Source organism: Somniosus microcephalus, chromosome 6 (assembly GCF_052327205.1).
Source record: "Somniosus microcephalus isolate GS21.2 chromosome 6, FLI_Smic_1.0, whole genome shotgun sequence".
NCBI lineage: Eukaryota > Metazoa > Chordata > Chondrichthyes > Squaliformes > Somniosidae > Somniosus > Somniosus microcephalus.
The window spans coordinates 38217979-38238461 of NC_140992.1; the positions used below are offsets into that span (position 1 = coordinate 38217979).

Here is a 20483-nt window from a genome sequence, read left to right on the forward strand (position 1 = left end):
AACAAATGTATGACAAATAATGCTTTCAATCTGAAGAAATGAACAGCCTATTTTGAAGCTCAGGCACGGTTCTTTTTATCATTATTCATTCTCGGGATGTGGGTGTCGCTGGCAAAACCAGCATTTATTGCCCATCCCCAGTTGCCCTGAGTAGGTGGCGATACAACTGAATGCCTTGCTAGGCCACTTCAGAGGGAGGTCAACCACACTGGTTTAGGACTGGAGTCACATATAGACCAGGCCAGGTAAGTACAGAAGGTTTCCTTCCCTAGAGGACATTAATGAATCAGTTGGGTTTTTATGACAATCCAATAGCTTTATGGTCACTTTTTTTTACTGATACCAGCTTTTTTATTTCCAGATTTTGTTAACTGAATTCTTTGTATTATTAATCCAGACTTCTGGATTACTAGTCCAGTTCCTAATATAAATGAGCTAATAAAAACAAAAGTAGTGGCATGCTCCACACTAACAAGAAGCATAGAATGTTAGATAATTACTTCAATTAATTACGGTTTGGCCAATACTTTAGAGACTGAGCTACAGTAATTCTTGATCCCGTATGTTTTTCTGTACCTTTTTATTTGTGTCTTTAATTGGTGACTTTCCTAGCTCCTAGATTGCTGTTTCATAAATATGGCATCCATTTAAAATCAGGAGCAGCACTGAACTTCGAAACTACACTTTAGATTCTATTAGAAGCCGCTTGACCATAAAATCAGTGAAGGTGAAGCATAATACTCGTCTTCCATGAAAAGCATTAATAACATATGCATAAACATGTAGGGATGAATCCTCTACTGTCCTCCTACCCAACAATTACCTCAGCATAAACACACACACATGGACTAAATCCTAGAGGGCAAAGATCATTTTGAATTCAAATGGGATGTTCCACTCTGCCTTGCCGGACTACTTTGACCCTTTCCTGCAGCTTTACGACTGCATGCACATTGGCACTTTTTTTTAAATAAGAAAAATTGTGCCTTCATTAAACTGACTTCTGTAATAGTCTCCTGCCCTGACGTGCCATTGTGGCAAATGATCAGATTTCAGTTGATTAAAATTTCTCAATGAAGATAAAAATATACAAGCGGAATGGTAGACACAGAGATTAATGCCTTCCATCTGTTTGCAGAGATTGAAATGACCACCACTGCTGATCTTCCTCGGGTATTCATATACAGTGTAAACTAACAATATATATATAAAAACCTGTGAAGTTACATAGCCCTTTATTGTGAAATAATTCTGCAATCAACCATCTGGCATAAATTTGTGTTCTTTCCTAATGATCTATTAGAATTATGACATTCTGAAAACTAACTTGAAAATTCAGAGGGAATAATACTTAGCAAGTTGTCCATCACTTCTGAAATGAGATTTTAGCTTGCATTAGGTCTACACAGAAGGCAACAGAGTAATTTAGCAACTCATAACGTTCAATATTTACTTGTGCTTTCGTTCCTCTTCATTCTATCACTGCCCTGATTTAAAGCTCCACAGTGTTCATTCCATCAGGCCAAGAAAGCTGACCTCAGCACTGCCCCGCCATCTCATTGCTCAGTTTTTCCTGAAAGCTGTAGTAGGCACTGTAAATAACATGTTCAAAAATGATTGGGTCCAACTCCTGTTGTTCAGCAATCTTATAACCAAACCAACCTGTGACAAATGTGGTAAAAAGGTATTTGTGGTACAGGTGACCACTTACTGAATTTACAGAAATTGGATCGGAAGGAAGTCACAGTTTTACATGTGCTCGGGGGCTTCATTTTTCACATTTGTAAGAGGTGATTTCTATAAACGATATCACACTGTACAAAGGTTTGAGTTGGAGCAGATGGTGGTTTTCTCATTCCAATCCACTTGCGGATCTATTATACCCAGCTTGTGAATTTGTATTTTACACGTCTCTTTCTTCTTATAGATCCTGATGCCAGGCCTCCTGCCGCAGCTGTCAGTTGTCAGGTAATTGCGCTCCAGGTTATCGCTGTATAATATCAGGATTTAAATCATTCACTGATTTCATTTCTATTAGCTCTGATCCTACTGTTGCTTTTGTCAATTTATTCAGTTAAAGTGATAATAATCTGTGCAATGAACATTTACTAAGATGTCACAGTATAGGTTTTCAGGTGGTATTCTACCAGCAACTCACATGATCCCCATCTGCCACAAAAAGAAAATGTGAGGAACAGAGTTGAACCTGGCATGTTGTATTATCCTGACAGTGAAGTGGATTAAAGTCTATAGAAAGATGTGTAGATTATAAGAAATAGAAATATGTAATAATGCAGACCTTTGTTCACGTTTGATCCTAGCCAAAGGGTGAAAGAGACCCAATGTTGCTAGTTGCCATTCAGAGAAGACATGGTCAAGATTGCCCTGAAACTACACAATCTGTATCAAGCTCATATCTGAAAGAAGTAGTTAGCAGAAAGAAAGAAAGAAAGAAAGAAACAAACAAACAAAGAAAGAAAAAAAGTTTACAGCTCATGAATTACTTTTGAAGTGTAGTCATTGTTCTAATGAAGGAAACTCGACTGCCAATTTGAGCGCATCAAGGTCCCACAAACAGCAATGAAATAAATGGCTAGATAATCTGCTTTTAGGTGATGGTTGAGAGATAAATATTGGCCAGGACATTGGGAGAACTGCCTTGCTCTTGTTCGGATAGTGCTGTGCGATCTTCTATATCTACCTGAGAGGAGGAGCCCCTCCAGGCCCTACAAAGATAATTTTAAACTTGTCTTTTTGGTGCCTCTTCCGCTGTAACACTTGCTAATACAGGTACTGTGCAGAGTGTGCACGACACACGCTCCGCCCAGTTGTCCGTCAAAATTGCAAGCGGGGTCCTATGTACGTTGTGGAACTCAATTTTTAAATTAAAAGGGCTTGCAGCCTGGAACAGACCAGCGCTCCGGCCGCCATCGGAAGGTCCCTTTGAGGATGCCAGCTGCCGGAGTACCAGCGTAAACGGAGCAGGAAGCCATTTTCAGGCAGCTACCTCCCCCGTTTACAGTGGGCTGCTCAAGCTAGAATCTACTCCATTGTGTGCACACCTGCAATGTCAGGATTTAAATATTCAAAGAAATAGTACATGTACATGTGTTCCTTCCTATCAGCAAATTAGGCATTGTGTGAGATGTCATGTGCATGCGTGGTTCAGGATAGAACAAATAACCAAATTTAAGACCTGTGTATGTATGTAGAAGTCTTCCACCATTGTCAGCCATGGTTCAGTGGTAGCACTCTCACTTCTGAGTCAGAAGTTTGTGGTTTCAAGTTCCACTACAGAGACTTGAGCGCAAAATTTAGGTTGACACTCCTGTCCTCTACTGAGGGAGTGCTGCACTGTCGGAGGGGCAGTACTGAGGGAGTGCTGCACTGTCGGAGGGGCAGTACTGAGGGAGCACTGCACTGTCGGAGGGGCAGTACTGAGGGAGTGCTGCACTGTCGGAGGGGCAGTACTGAGGGAGCGCTGCACTGTCGGAGGGGCAGTACTGGGGGAGCGCTGCACTGTCGGAGGGGCAGTACTGAGGGAGCGCTGCACTGTCGGAGGGGCAGTACTGAGGGAGTGCTGCACTGTCGGAGGGGCAGTACTGAGGGAGTGCTGCACTGTCAGAGGGGCAGTACTGAGGGAGCGCTGCACTGTCGGAGGGGCAGTACTGAGGGAGTGCTGCACTGTCGGAGGGGCAGTACTGAGGGAGTGCTGCACTGTCGGAGGGGCAGTACTGAGGGAGTGCTGCACTGTCGGAGGGGCATTACTGAGGGAGTGCTGCACTGTCGGAGTGCTGCACTGTCGGAGGGGCAGTACTGAGGGAGCGCCGCACTGTCGGAGGGGCATCACTGAGGGAGTGCTGCACTTCGGAGGGGCAGTACTGAGGGAGTGCTGCACTGTCGGAGGTGCCGACTTTCGGATGAGACCTTAAACCGAGGCCCCGTCTACTCTCTCAGGGGGACGTTAAAAATCCTATGGCACTATTTTGATGAAGATCAGGGGAGTTATCCCCAGTGTACTGGCCAATATTCATTCCTCATCCAACATCACAAATAGATTATCTGGTCATTATCACATTGCTGTTTGTGGGACCTGCCTGTGTGCAAACTGGCTGCCGCATTTCTGGTATTTCTTTCTATTGCCTCCTAAAAATAATGGCACCATGTCTAAATAGTCTTGAAGCAACATTGATTAAATTGGAGATTGTTTGAAAAACTGAAGATGGCTCCATTAGTCCCAGTTTAAGTGATTTCTATCCATCATTACAGGTAATCAAGAGAATCAAAGAGCTATTTTCTTCTAAATAATTATATGGAGACTCTTAAAAAAATACTGACAGGATAAAGCATTATAAGAACATAAGAACATAAGAAATAGGAGCAGGAGTAGGCCAATCGGCCCCTCGAGCCTGCTCCACCATTCAATAAGATCATGGCTGATCTGATCCTAACCTCAAATCTTCTATCACTCTCCATCCACCCGAGCCCATGTGATCTCCCAGGAGAGGCGAAAAACCAGATAAAAGACCCAATGGCCAATTTGGGGGAAAAAATTCTGGGAAATTCCTCTCCGACCCATCTAGGCGATCGAAACTCGTCCAGGAGATCACTCTGTCCCTATATTTTCTACAGTACTTACCTTCTGTAAAGGCGATCTCCACCCCAGCCAGGAACAGGAATAAAACCATCTCCTGAAATCTAACAGAATTAGAACACAGTAGGAGCAGAACCAGGCTACACGGCCCCTGGGCCCGCTCCACTACCCACAGGGCCATGAACATTCCGAACCTAGACTCATGTCCAATTTCCTGCCCGCTCCCCGTAACCCTTAATTCCCTTTACTTCTAGGAAACTATCTATTTCTGTTTTAAATATATTTAATGATGTAGCTTCCACAGCTTTCTGGGGCAGCAAATTCCACAAACCTACCACCCTCTGAGTGAAGAAGTTTCTCCTCATCTCAGTTTTGAAAGAGCAGCCCCTTATTCTAAGATTATGCCCCCTAGTTCTAGTTTCACCCATCATTGGGAACATCCTCACCGCGTCCACCCGATCAAGCCCCTTCACAATCTTATATGTTTCAATAAGATCGCCTCTCATTCTTCTGAACTCCAATGAGTAGAGTCCCAATCTACTCAACCTCTCCTCATATGACCACCCCCTCATCCCCGGGATTAACCGAGTGAACCTTCTTTGTACTGACTCGAGAGCAAGTATGTCTTTTCTTAAGTATGGACACCAAAACTGTATGCAGTATTCCAGGTGCGGTCTCACCAATACCTTGTACAACTGCAGCAATACCTCCCTGTTTTTATATTCTATCCCCCTAGCAATAAAAGCCAACATTCCATTGGCCGTCTTGATCACTTGCTGCACCTGCATACTAACTTTTTGAGTTTTGTGCACCAGGACCCCCAGATCCCTTTGTACTACAGTACTTTCCAGTTTCTTGCCATTAAGATAATAACTTGCTCTATGATTTTTCCTGCCAAAGTGCATAACCTCACACTTTCCAGTATTGTATTCCATCTGCCAAATCTCTGCCCACTTACTTAGCCTGTCAATGGTACAATACTGATTAGATCGCTGTACAAATGTTTGTGGTCAGCTGTGGTCAGCTATGACACATTTAACACATATACCTCACTCTCAGAGTATCTGAAATAGAAATATTGGTCATTTAAGACGATAAGAACATAAGAATTAGAAGCAGGAGTAGGCCACACGGCCCCTCAAGCCTTTAGGCCTAGAAATTCGATGGGCTGCGCCACCAGTTAGTGCCTAAAGAGGGCACTCAGTGGCTTTAGCACCACTGGCCACGCCTCCCGCAATATTTAGCGGAACGCTAATGGCGGCGTTAGCCTGTAGCACTGCGCCGCCACCGATGACATCATCGGTGTGTGCAGCGCCCCGCTACTGCCCCGATCGCGATATTTGATCGCGCCCCCTGCTGTAACACCGGTCGCAAATCGCGACCGGTTCACGGGGCCTACCTGTGGCGGTAGTGGCGCAAATTAAGGTGGAGGTGCGGGGCGGCCATTTTTTTCGGTGGCCACCTGCCAGCACCTGCTCGCGCCGCCGTCCCCGGCCTCCTGATCCCCCCCCCCCCCGGGCAGTGCCGGCTGTGTCCCGAGAGCCCGGCACTTCTCCTCGGTGCCGGGCTCTTTTGCCGGCACTCGCGATCGGTCATCGCGCTGGTGCAGGCCCCTCCCCCTTAAGAAGGGGAGGAAGGCCTGCAGTACCGCAGTGCGCCGTGCCGCAGCGTGTGGCGCTGCGGCACTTTGCGCTGCGATATTCTCGAGGCGCCACCGAATTTCTAGGCCTTATTATTTATTCGTTCATGGGATCTGGGCATTGCTGGCAAGGCCAGCATTTATTGCCCATCCCTAATTGCTCTCAAGAAGGTGGTGGTGAGCCACGTTGTTCAACCGCTGCAGTCCCTGTGGTGAAGGTACTCCCACAGTGCTGTTAGGGAGGGAGTTCCAGGATTTTGACCCAGCGACGATGAAGGATCGGCGATATATTTCCAAGTCAGGATGGTGTGTGACTTGGAGGGGAACTTGCAGGTGGTGGTGTTCCCATGCACTTGCTGCCCTTGTCCTTCTAGGTGGTAGATGTCGCGGGTTTGGGAGGTGTTGCCACAGTATTTATGTGACTGGTCCAGTTAAGTTTCTGGTCAATGGTGACCCCCAGGATGTTAATGGTGGGGGATTTGGCGATGGTAATGCCATTGAATGTCATGGGGCGGTGATTAGACTCTCGCTTGTTGGAGATGGTCATTGCCTGGCACTTGTGTGGCACGAATGTTACCTGCCACTTATCAGCCCAAGCCTGAACGGTGTCCAGGTCTTGTTGCATGCGGGCATGGACTGCTTCATTTTCTGAGGAGTTGCGAATGGCACTGAACACTGTGCAGTCATCAGTGAACATCCCCATTTCTGACCTTATGTTGGTGGGAAGGTCATTGATGAAGCAACTGAAGATGGTTGGGCCTAGGACACTGCCCTGAGGAACTCCTGCAGCGATGTCCTGGGGCTGTGATGATTGACCTTCAACCACTACAACCATCTTTCTTTGTGCTAGGTATGGCTCCAGCCAGTGGAGCATTTCCCCCCCCCCCAAATCCCATTTGTCTCACCTCCTGACTCCCCAAAGCCTTTCCACCATCTACAAGGCACAAGTAAGGAGTGTGATGGAATACTCTCCACTTGCCTGGATGAGTGCAGCTCCAACAAAACTCAAGAAGCTCGACACCATCCAGGACAAAGCAGCCTGCATGATTGGCACCCCATCCACCACCTTAAACATTCACTCCCTCCACCACCAGCGTACCGTGGCTGCAGTGTGTACCATCTACAAGATGCACTGCAGCAACTCGCCAAGGCTCCTTCGGCAGCACCTCCCAAACCTGCGACCTCTTCCACCTAGAAGGACAAGGGCAGCAGGCGCATGGGAACACCACCACCTCCAAGTTCCTTTCCAAGCCACACAACATCCTGACTTAGAAGTATATCGCCGATCCTTCATCGTCGCTGGGTCAAAATCCTGGAACTCCCTACCTAACAGCACTGTGGGAGTACCATCACCACACGGACTGCAGCTGTTCAAGAAGGCGGCTCACCACCATCTTCTCAAGGGCAACTAGGGATGGGCAATAAATGCTGGCCTTGCCATCGACGCCCAGATCCCATAAACGAATAAAAAAAAAATTTTTTAAACTTTTACATTCTTGGAATGTGTGGCCAGGTCTTCTTACCTTGCCTGATCTGATATGATAGTTATATATTTGCCAGGACTGTGTTGTCATACATGGGGTGTTGGCACTGATTGCTATAGCCATCTCCTTCCACTGTCCTTGAGCAACTCTCCTTGGGGGCCTGCATCAATGTGTTCCCTCCTCTGCCTGACTTCATCCAGCAGTACTGGTGAACCGGGAGGCTCTCTGCCTTCCTACAGACCTGACAGACATTATTGTAACAATCCCTTTCTGATTTTTTTTCCAATTGACTTCCTCTTTAAGCTGCTGCAAAACTTTAAACCGTGCAGCAACATGCTAGTTCCTGCAAACCCCCCTCCAATGGGCAAGCTTCCAATCAGTAGTGTTCCTGATGCCTGGAGCTCACCGCAACTGTCTCAATTACACTGACGCCAGGGTCAGCCCATGTCTCATCAGGCAGGCGCGAATTATGCACTGCCCAATTTCTACTTGGGGTTTCATCCAAGCATAAAATCCAGGCAAGTAAGTTGTGAAAGTGCCCAGGAGGTGCAACAGACTACCTTAGTGTTTTTTAATCTGTATTCATACTAGAGTTATACTCCGGCTGATGCCAGGTCCAACTGATGTGAGGGGATCTTGCATGGCTTAACATTAGTGCAGTCTGGAGTCAGGGTGCAGATATGATGCCAATTTGGATCGGTGCATACCTAAAATCACTCTGAAATAACACAGAAGTGGTAGTATAATTGTAACTCAAAAATGCTCACTGAGAAGGATGTGCAGATGCAAAAAACAGCAAACTGTTTCAGTTTAACAGTATTTGCAAGATATCAAAATGGAACTGGAGGATTCTATTTCTGGAAAAGCAGTGCAACACATGAATTAAAGATAAATCTTATTCACATATATTTCCTTTCAATTCATTTCAGAAAGCAGATGATCCCATTCCAACAGTGTTCTCCATCGACTACGCTGTCCTAAAGGTCCACGGGCAAAATGATCGACAGAATCTAGCAACTTCAATCATCTCTGATGATTCATACTATGCTACAATTGTATTTGCACCTCAACAGCAAGCTACAAGCATGCAGAAAATCACCATTGATAACTGAGGGAATTATATGTTTGGTTTAGTGGCACCTGACTACTTTTCTTTGTGAACTCTCAGACATTACGTTGAATTATCACATGGCCTTCTCTTACCATCTCTTCTACTAAAAACACAAATCACAATTTAACAACCATGAATGACATTTTGAATCACCTTCCAACACTGAGGAAGTAAAATCCTAGCAAAATCAATCTTACCTTTGGTGAGAAGAATTGACTAACTCTGGAGGGAGGGGAGGGAGTTTAGAAAGTGCAGGAAGGACACCATTAGATTCTTCAACAACAGTTTCAAGTTGATACCATTGAAAGGAGTTCATTCACAGGCAACTAGAAAGAACGGGCAACTACCCAAGCTGGTTGGTTTGCTGCCACTTACCTTTCCCATCTTTGGCTCTGATTGGTCTCTCAACATTGCTCATGTTAGGCGTGATCTTGTGGAATCAGTGCTGGATTTTAATTCCATGGATTAAATCCTTATCACTTACACTGTATATATTTGTTGTATGAATAAAAGTGCATAACATTTTCATATAACAATATCAAATATTCAAAGTATTCTTCACTTTCCCTGAGATGGGGAGTCCACATTAGATAGTAATGGATGCCAGTTATTTTACAAGGCCATAGCACGATCAAATGATTCAGATAATAATGTTATAAATGTATATACATTTTCCAAGCTGTAAGACTGTGTTATTGACATTGTATCTGTATTTTAAAAGAAGATATCATATGTACAAGTTTTGATTTTGAATGTCAAAATTCTACATTTGCAATGGCTCGTCAGTCTCAGAGCTGCCCCAGACCTTTATGGAGTGTATCAGTGACTACAAGACCTTGTAACTCAACCAAGTCAATCATTTTAATCACACATATGACTAAAGGGTTTAATGCAGTCGGTTGTCAGGCTATAAATTACAATGCCTGTCTTACAGTGAGCGTTATGTAGAACCCAAAACTAGGGTTCTGAGATTGACCCTTAAACACCTGGTGATCTACAGCTTTTCTGAAATTATCCTCATTGTCATGACTGTCAGAACCATCTTTACATTTTACCTCCAGCAGCAATGAGAAACTGAATGTTACACTGGGATTAAATTAAATTTGAAATATTAAAATAACAAAGATACATATTAATGTAGGATGTATTAAGAAGAAAATAATGACAAAGTACTGACCAATGGGAAAAGACTGCATAAATTCAGAAACAATGGCCGGGAACTTCGTCATTGCTCCTTCTATTCCTTTGCCAGAAGTGCGGTGGAAACTCTGTTTACGCAAAGTAACGCAAGCGGAGTGGGAGCAGCTCTGAGCAATTTCCCAGCCAATGGTCTTGGCATTTCTGGTGGTGTGTGTAAATGTTCACGGGACAGGCATTTAGCAGTGGATGGGGGCGTCACACACAGCACAGACCTGAGCTTGTTCGCCCACATTACAGGAGTCATTTTACAACTTGATGCTCTCAGTAGGGAGCTTCACCCGCCACAAGCATGCATTGGAAATTCAAGCGCGCACAGTGCCTGATCTGAATCATTTAAATAATGGTCAGAAAGTTGTGCACAGCATGCAGCCAAATTTCAAATATGCCTCCCTGGTGCTGAAGCTACCTTCCGAGAGCACAAAGTCAGAAAATACCCCTGTATTAGCATTGTAGTCATTGTAACTGTTATGAACTGTGACATTAACTCACAGGACTTCTCTGCACATACTGTTCTAATGTAATTTGAGATCTGATAGGACAGCTGAGGTGGTCTCATACTTCCCATATATCTAATAATATCAATATTTAAACAAATATAACTGAGATGAAAATACCAGAGTACACTTGCTATCTGAAAAGACGGCAGTTCTTACAATCCACTGATTTAAAGAAACACAGGTTAATTGGGCAATACATTAATCACACTCCATAAAACATGAGACACAATGTGAGTCAAACCTTTTGATATTTCCTGCAATAGAACTATCTGTCCATGGCTATCAGTGATGGACTCAGCATGTGTGGTCCACAGAGAGATACCTTATGACCAGTTAATTATGATTCCACATGTTCACTTTAATAAAAGTATGGTACGAATTAAAGTTGGTTTGCAAGGGCTTGAAAATGTCAGTGGTCCAAGTTCTAGGAGCTTTAATTTTGGGGTCCAGATTTAAAGAAAATATCACTTTAATGTCTAATGGCCCACCATTTTCAGTCCCTGAGTCTTACTTGTAGCATTCTGCAACACTTTAAGTCATTAGATCTGAATGATTTTTCACAACCCACCGATGCTGAGTTTCATCAGACTTCGGAAGATTGTACCAATATGTAAATAAAAAGTAACCTATTTATTAAACATTCTATTGGAAAAATACTGTTGTGATAATGTAACTTTTTTTTCATCATTAAAGTTATCTGAAATGAGAATCACTGGTCTCCATGGTGTTTTCATTTATCTCATTCAATACAAATAGATTCTGTTTGCTGAATAAATTTCACAGCAAATACTAGAACAACTAAGTGCTTAGCAATTAATTTCCTTGCTGTTTTTGGTGTATAATTTTCTTAGCAAGGAATTTCTGATATCCGCTGCTTGTGCACCTTTAAAATAAGTTGCCCAAATTTCCTTGCGCTTTTTGTGCCTTCCCATGATCACCCTGCCAAGTCCCCACTGGCTTAACTTGAATATGTCAAAGTGAGAGCCAGTGGTATTGCAGCTCCAAGTTTCCTGGCTTGTGAATGCACACTTCCTAGGTAGCATTAGGTAATCCTGGAAATTTTGAAAGCAGACTTGAAAAATGGCTCCCATCTTGTACACTCTGCAGCACTGACTATTGACATATAGGAACATAGGAACAGGAGTGGGCCATTTAGCCCCTCAAGCCTGTTCCACTATTCAATTAGATAATGGCTGATCTGTATCTTAACTCCATCTATCTTCTTTGGTTCTGTAACCCTTAATACCCTTGCCTAACAAAAATGTATTAAACCCAGTTTTGACATTTTCAATTTACCTAGCCTCAACAGCTTTTTGGGGAAGAGGGTTCAATATTTCCACTATCCTTTGTGTGAAGAGGTGCTTTCTGGCATCACCCCTGAATGGCCTGGCTCTAACTTTAAGGTTCTGTCCCCTTGTTCTGCACTCTCTCACCAGAGGAAATCATTTCTCTCTATCTACCCTGTCAAATCCTTTAATCATCTTAAACACTTCAATTAAATCACCCCTTAATCTTCTATATTCAAGGGAATACAAGCCTAGTCTATGGAACCTGTGCTCATAATTTAACCCTCTAGCCCCGGTATAATTCTGGGGAATCTGCACCTCCAACGCCAATATCCTTCCTGAGGAGCCGTGCCCAGAACTGAATGCAGTCCTCCCGATGGGGTTGTACCAGAGCTCTGTACAGCTGTGGCATAACTTCCACCAATTTGTTTTCCAGCCCTCTTGAGGTAAAGGCCAACATTCCATTAGCCTTTTTAATTATTTTTTGTACCTGTCCACTAGCTTTTAGTGATTTCTATATATGGACCCCTAAATCTCTCTGCTCATCCACATTTCCTAGCTTCTCGCCAATAAGAAAATACTCTGATTTATCTTTCTTAGGCCCAAAGTGGATGGCCTCACACTTTCCCACATTGAAATTCATCTGCCACAGTTTTGCCTACTCACTTAATCTATCAAAGTCCCTTTGCAATTTTCTGCTCCCAAACACACTGGGGGAAAAATTCAGTATCGCCCCGTTTGGGGCGCCATTATCGGCCGTGCGCAAAGTTTAGTGCCTGGCGCTAATTATCACCTCCGACGGCAAACTTGGCTTTTATCACCCCTGGAGGTACTAAATCAGGCGCTTCACACCTGTCTTAAGGCGCAAAGACTGAGGAGCGAGGCGCTACCTCAGAGCGCTGGCGAAGCAAGGAAGGGAAATCAAACTGAACCTGCAAAGTGCTGCTCAGTACCCAAAACTCCTTCACACAGCGTTGAATCTCTCCAGAAGTCTCTCTCTCTCTCAGAATGCGTGGTGCAAAAATGTTACCAACAAAAAAAGGCAGGAAGCAGTCGCCTTTAAATAATGCTCCCCCAATCCCTTTCTGACTGCAAAACGTTCCCCTCAACCTGTCATTGCTAGCAGCAGGCGGTAAGGCAGGGGGCGCCACTCAATATCCAGTCCGGGGCACTACCAGGACATTGCGCACTCGACTGACGTCACGATCTGCCGGCGCAGGAGATCGTGGTGGTAGTGTTTAGTGCCACTGCAAAATGTCTAGTTAATTTCACGAGCAGCGCAAACATCACTGCGCCCGGGCGCTAGTTGCTTTGTGCTCCATTAGCGCCCTCTTAAGGCGGTAACGGGAGGCGCAAACAACTGAATTTTTCCCCCACTATTTACTGCGCCACCTAACTTAGCGTCATCAGCAAACTTAGACATACGGTTCTCCATTTCTTCATTCAAGTCATTTATAAATATGGTGAAAGCTGTGGCCCCAGTACAGATTCCTGGGGACACCTCTAGTCACATCCTGCCGATGTGAGTAGATATGCATTATCCTTACTCTCTGTCCCCTACCACCTAACCAATTCTCTATCAAAGCCAATAGGTCACCTCCAATTCCACACGGTCTCATTTTTGTTAACAGTCTCTTATGTGGAACCATGGCGAATGCTTCTGAAGCTCATAGTCAGAAAGTGAACCTAATTGACTGTTCCTTCTAGGTACTTCCCTAGTGGAAAGAATAACTAGCTGCTGGGTTTCCATGGACACCTCTTAGGACGCAGGCAACATTGTATGCCCTAGGGCATAAGATAGTCTTACTACTGGTATTTACACCTCAGGGCTGCAGTGGCTGCTAAGTCTTGCACACTTTCTGGCACATCTATTGTCATTTGAGATAGGGGGAGGAGGGATTGTGGATAGGAAAATCGGGCAGGCTGTATAATATAGGCTGCCGATCTGCTACCAACTATTTTCCACCACTGCCGAAGTTGAATTTTACCCCTGTTGTATTTGAAGAGTCTACTTTCAGATTACGCTCTTAGTTTCAGCCTGAGAGTAGCTAAGCTTTTGAACACATATTTCACTTAGTGCTTTCGATAAATATCTTAGGGAGCTGACACAGCCCTTCGCACTTGTGGTTAACTCTCAGCATACTGAACAGCCTGTATAAACTCATGCCCTGTTGCAAGTATGGAACTTCATTTCTAGTTTAAAAACAGTCACATTATCTATTGTATAAACAGTAATATTCGACAAATTCCCTGATGCTGCGTGAACAATAAAGATCTGCAAATTCTGTAGTGCCTAATATTTTAAAGCATGATTAACACAAGAGAAAAACTGAATGTTCATTCATTTAAAGTAGTCCCTGAGAAAGAAAACAAATGGGATTTATTTTTTAAATGTTGTGGCAAAAATACTTCTTGCAGCTCCCACAGCATTACAAGTAGCTCCCCAAATGTTACACATCTCTTCTGGTTAGCCACTGAGCTGGAACCACTCAGCCAGTGACCTTGGCTGACTAATAAGTACACGTCCCAGCACTGCGAAACAGCAGAGAGGCATGTTGCTGACTTAGCAAGACGCTTGTGCAATCACTAGCTTTTACCACATATGCAGACGAACACTTTCAAAATAAAGAGCACATTTATACTGATTGTGTTCACAGTTGTTATTACTGCAAGCTAGAGTTATCACGATGCAGCCCAACTAATTCATTATTGGATGCATGTGATGGACATGTCAGTGAAAAGCGGGACTAATATTTTCCTTTCAGTAATTTATAGCATTGACACTGATAATAAATAGAGAAATTACTCAGTGTAGTAAATTATCCTGTTTTGCTAGATGTATCTGAATTTGAATATTTATTTTCTCTTTATTCTTCTTCTATTACACTGCCAGATCACATTGTTCACACTGCCAGGCTGTTTTGACTAGGCTAAGACTAATAGCTATATTTATTTATACAGGAATAATTACACAGAAGTATAAAACATACAGCCAGAAACTATGGTACAATACTTAACTGTTTTGAAATAATGAGTGTTGAGTCTTTAAAAGCCTATTCCAATAACTTTTAAACACAGTCTCTAATGAAACATTGCTTGTACAGTGTGTCAGCTGTAAATACCAATACTGTGAAGTGTATGCTCGGTGCCTCAGGGCCCAATGAATAATAAGGTGCTTGACTAGTGTGTTATCTTACCTACCATGGTCAGGTCATTCAACTTCCACCATTTCTTCAGACTATAACCATCGACTGCACACATGTGATGATCAAGGCACTCCCACATCACCCAGGAGTGTTTGTGAACCACAAGGGCTTCCACTCCCTCAATATGCAGCTCGTCTGCAAACATAAAAAGATCATCATGCATGTGTGCGCCTGATTCCCTGGCAGCTGTCACGGCTCTTTTGTGCTGCACCAGTCCACCCTCCCTCAGCTCTTCGCACTTCCAAACAAACTTACTGACTGGCTGCTTGGAGACAAGAGCTATCCACTGAAGACATGGTTGGTGACACCTTTGAGGAGGCCAAGCATTGAGGCCGAGGAGCGCTATAATGAGAGGCACATGTCCACCAGATGTGCCATAGAGCAAGCAATCGGCATGATGAAGATGCTCTTCAGATGATTTGACAGATCTGGAGGAGCTCTTCAGTACGCACCAGCCAGGATCTCCAGAAGCATTGTCATTTGCTGCGTGCTGCACAACATAGCGCAGCAGCAAGGATTGGAGCTGCAGACAGAGCAAGGCACAGAGCGCACAGCCTCTTCGGAGGAGGAGGAGGAGGAGGAACCAAAGGTGGAGATGGCACCATAAGCAGGACACATTGCTGCCTGGGAGGTCCAGGATGGCCTCATAATGGCCCTATTTACCTAACTTGCACCAGTGCACCCATATGGCTTCCAGATGATGTAGCAAATTCCACCCCACCCACAACAACCACACAAAGCAGCCCTACAAAGACCAAGCCATTCCTGTCACCTAAACACCCATTGCTTGAGGCTAAGTAATGTCTCACCATTCACTCCAAGTGACAAAGCCACTTCCCAGGTAGCAGGCAAAAGTGGACAAGACGGGAAAATAGTTCAAAGAAATAAATTTATGTGCGTCAGAAATATAACTGAAACTTATCACTAACATTTGTTCATACACCCATGTGCATACCCTTGTGCATCTAGGATTGTATCTTTTGTCGTTTCTGCACGCTTCTGCGAGGTGCAATCCCTTTGGCTTCCACTAAGGTAAAGGCAGGCTGCTCACTTCCCTGCTGCGGCTGCTTTTGGCGACTGTCCTCTGGGCTTTGGAGCCTGTGATGGCCCCGCCAAAAACTGCTCCTCCTGCAACTGTGCAGGGGCAGCCTCAGCCATCGGGATCCTCGGCGGCATGTGGGGCTCTGACTGGGGGAGGCAATGGGAGAGAAGTGGGAGCGCTTTGAGAAGAGCCCCCACTTCCATGTCCCCTCTCACCATCATCCCGCTCATGGACCACCCACACTTCCCTGCTGGCAAGGAGCTGGAGAGCACGATGAGCGCCCAAGTCCACGTTAGTATCCCTCCTCGAGATGAGGTCAATGAGTGTCTGCAATCTGTTGTCCACAGCAAGCATGTTCTCATGTGACTGGCGCATTTGCTGCTCCATGCAGGTGGCCATGTCTTCCATGGAACAGCACATCACCGCCATTGCCTGCGACATGTGGTGCTCATGTTGGAGATGGACTCCTCCATTCTCTGTACAGTCGCACAAATCTGGACAGTGGTGGGGGCACTTGATGGATCTGTGGGAGAGTAAAAAAATGAATTAGGAGTCTTATGATAAGAATGTGTAACGTTACCATTATGCACATGATGACATTTCGCTGGCTGCTGACAGCAAATCACCATGAGTGACTGTTGTATGCCATGTGGCTGTATGAGATGTAATTCTGTCACCAGGTTGCTGGGAGGTCTCCCTCTCTCCATCTCCCACCACCAGCAGCTCTGCAACTCCAGAGATTTCAAGCGTCTCCTCCTCTGCTGGAGTCAAGTTGGTGAATATTGGCGGGCCACCTCCAGTTCGCTGCCTCTCCCTGTTGTTCTGGACTCTCCTGCAAGGAGGGAAAGAGAACTTTGAGTGAGAGTGATGGAATGAGTGTAAGGAATGGATGGGCTGCATCTGTAGAGGGTGACTATGAGGGAGTGGCGTGACATTGCCAAATGACTTCCTTCTGTAGTGTTACTTCCTATGATTGCATTTGGATGAGGGTGAGTGTCGGTGGTGGTTAGTCAGATGGAGATATGAGTAGGTGCATAGAGAGTGAGGGATGGGTGCACCTTGCAAGGTAGGTTGGTGTGAGGATTGATGTGCAGGAGTAGGATTGGGAAGGTAGAGTGATGGGGTCGGGGTGACACATCTGGATGTAGGTGAGTGTGGCATTGCACTCACCTTTCCTGACCTCATGAGATCATTAAATCTTTTCCAGCACTAGATCCAGGACCACCTTACGACTGCTGCTGCTGACCTCCTCTGCTATCTCCAGCCATGCCCTTTTGGTGTCTCTGGCTGGTCTTTTGCACCCATCCGCAGGAAACAGGACCTCCCTGCGTGCTCTGACTCCTTGGACCAGCACTTCCTGGAAGGCATCAGGGAACCTGGGCACAGCCTTCTGTCGGTGTGACGCCACGACCCACACAAATCTCAGTGATCTCCAGCAGTTCCCACCTCTATAAACACCTTTATCTCTCGTCCAACGCTCTTCAACTGGGATGTGTGCAAGGCTGCTTTAAATATCTGTGCTGAAAACAAGTCAGCGGTGATGTCAGCAGACCTGCTTGATTTAATTGGGCCGGGAAACCCGCATGACTGTTGCAATTGATGTCATTGAGTTAAACGCGCTGTTAAAAAATTTGGGATGGTGACCCGCTAGGTGGCCTGCACGCGCCCGCCCAATGCTCAGGTAAAGATTCCAGCCTCGAAGACTGTATAAAACTTAATCTTCAAAATAATCAGGTTTAGAACATTATTCTCCCAATTTCCTCCCCTCTTATCATACAGGCACTGGGGTAGATTTTGACTTCAATGGAAATAAAAATCAGGAGAGTTGGAAAACAGACTGCGGATTCACGATCACCTGTTTCACACTATCGCACAAAATCAAGCTCTGCCCCATTGACTCTTGCAGGGTACAGTTTCACAGTACGGACAGGAGTCAAGCAAGGCTGTGTCATCACACCAATGCTCTTCTTGATCTTCCTTGCTGCAATGCTCCATCTCACCCTCAGTAAGCTCCCCGCTGGAGTGGAGATGATTTACAGAACAAACGGGAAACTGTTCAACCTCCATCGCCTCCAGTCCAGACCCAAGGTCATTCCATCCTCTGTCGTCGAATTACAGTCTGCAGACGACGCTTGCGTCTGTGCACAATCAGAGGTCGAACTCCAAAATATCATCAACACTTTCACCGAAGCATATGAGAGCATGGGCCTTACACTAAACATCCGTAAGACAAAGGTCCTCTACCAACCTGCCCCCACCACACAGTACTGACCTCGATTATCAAAATCCATGACAAGGCCTTGGACAACGTGGACCACTTTCCATACCTAGGGAGCCTACTGTCAACAAAGGCAAATGTCGATGACGAAGTCCAACACCGCCTTCAGTGTGCCAGTGCAGCCTTCGGTCGCTTGAGGAAGAGAGTGTTTGAAGACCAGGACCTCAAACCCGGCACTAAGCTTATGGTCTACAGAGCAGCAGTGATACCCGCCCTTCTGTATGCCTCAGAGACATGGACCATGTACAGCAGGCATCTCAAAGCACTGGAGAGGTTCCACCAACGCTGCCTCCGCAAGATCCTGCAAATCCATTGGCAGGATAGGCGCACCAACGGCAGTGTTCTCGCTCAGGCCAACATCCCCAGCATCGAAGCTTTGACCACGCTCGATCAGCTCCGATGGACGGGTCACATCGTCCGCATGCCCGATACGAGACTCCCAAAACAAGCACTCTACTCGGAGCTCCGACACGGGAAGAGAGCCCCAGATGGGCAGAGGAAACACTTCAAAGACACCCTCAAAGCCTCCTTGAAAAAGTGTAACATCCCCACCGACACCTGGGAACCCCTGGCCCAAGACCGCACAAAGTGGAGGAGAAGCGTTCGGGAAGGCACCGAACACCTCGAGTCTCTTCGCCAGGAGCAAGCGGAAGCCAAGCGCAGGCAGCGCAAGGAGCACACGCCAACCCAAGCACCCCACCCACCCACCCCTTCAACCACCGTCTGCCCCACCTGTGACAGAGACTGTAGGTCCCGCATTGGACTCATCAGTCACCTGAGAACTCATTCCTAGTGTGGAAGCAAGCCATCCTCGGTTCCGAGGGGCTGCCTAAGAGAAGACAGTTTCACAGGCACTTGCAGCGGTTCTTTTTCACACAGCTGATCATTCTTCACGTATAAGTGTAGAAGATGAATGACAGCTACCTAGTCGACCATTGGGAGCAGAATCACAAAAAGCTCGACATGTTCTCACCTAATACCAACAAGGCACGTTCCAGCAGCAGTCACCAGAGAATAATCAAAAGTGGGATCCGGGGATGATTTTTCCTCTTCCTATTCAACAACAACTTGCATTTATATAGCGCCTTTATTGTAATAAAACGTCCCAAGGCACTTCACAGGAGTGTTCTCAAACAAAATTTGACTCCAAGCCACATAAGGAGATATTAGGACAGATGACCAAAAGCTTGGTCAGAAAGAGGTAGGTTTTAATGAGCACCTTAAAGGAGGAGAGAGGTGTAGTGAGGTTTGGGGGGAGAATTTCAGAGCTTAGGGCATAGGCAGCTGCCAATGGTGGAGCAATTAAAATTGGGGATGCACAAGAGGCCAGAATTGGAGGAGCGCAGAGTTCTTGGAGGATTGAAGGGCTGGAGGAGGTTAAAGAGATAGGGAGGGGTGAGGCAATGGATGAGTGTTTCAGCAACAGATGAGCTGAGGCAGGGGCTGAGTCGGGTGATATTACAGAGGTGGAAGTAGGCGGTCTTGGTAATGGTGTGGTCAGAAACTCACAAGTTTGCAAACGGTCCGGTTCAGCATCAGATAGTTGCCAGAGGGATGGAGCCAATGGCTAAAGAACGGAGTTTGTTGCAGGGACCGAAGACAATGGGCTGGATTTTCATGGGGAAGGCGGGTTGGGGACGGGGGGCCTCCAATGCGGGTGGGAAATCCAGGAAACGGGTTTCCCAAAGGCACTGCCAACTTTAATGGCAGGGCCTGATTTGCATCTGAAGCCCCTGTTTCCCACCGTCAACCAGCCAGGTGGAGAGGCTGTCTGGTTGACGGTGGATAGGCCTACGGCACTAGGCCGCACAGAGGAGAGAGGGAGGGGTCGGGTGGGGGCCAGTGCAGGCCTCCGGAGGATCGGGGGCGGGGGAGGGAGAAGGAAGACCGGGGCTGTCGAGGAATCGGAGGGGGGTGGAGGGAAGAGAATATCGGGGCCGGCCACCGGGGGATCATGGCCGACCTCAGGATCATCGGTGCGGGAGTGGGGGAGTCCGGGAAGGCCTCGTGGGGGGCTCTCCATTCGTGTGGGTGGGCTAGGCAGGGACCCTGGATCCAGCAGGTAGGTGTAAAGGCACTTACCTCCTGGATGCAGCAGTCCTCGCCTTGCTGTAACTGTTGGGTTTTATGAGGTGTGTAAAACCTG

General features: G+C 46.0%; 1 protein-coding gene across 1 annotated transcript in view; it reads left to right on the plus strand.

Moving 5' to 3' along the window:
- Positions 1-11226, plus strand: part of LOC147115623 (uncharacterized) — a 31393-nt gene extending 20167 nt beyond the window's left edge. The window contains exons 4-5 of the mRNA XM_085990049.1: positions 1928-1968; positions 8647-11226. Coding sequence (XP_085846175.1) covers positions 1928-1968; positions 8647-8829 — 224 coding nt within the window. The 3' untranslated portion in view covers positions 8830-11226. The remainder of the gene's footprint in view (positions 1-1927; positions 1969-8646) is intronic.
- The last annotated feature ends 9257 nt before the right edge of the window (positions 11227-20483 follow it).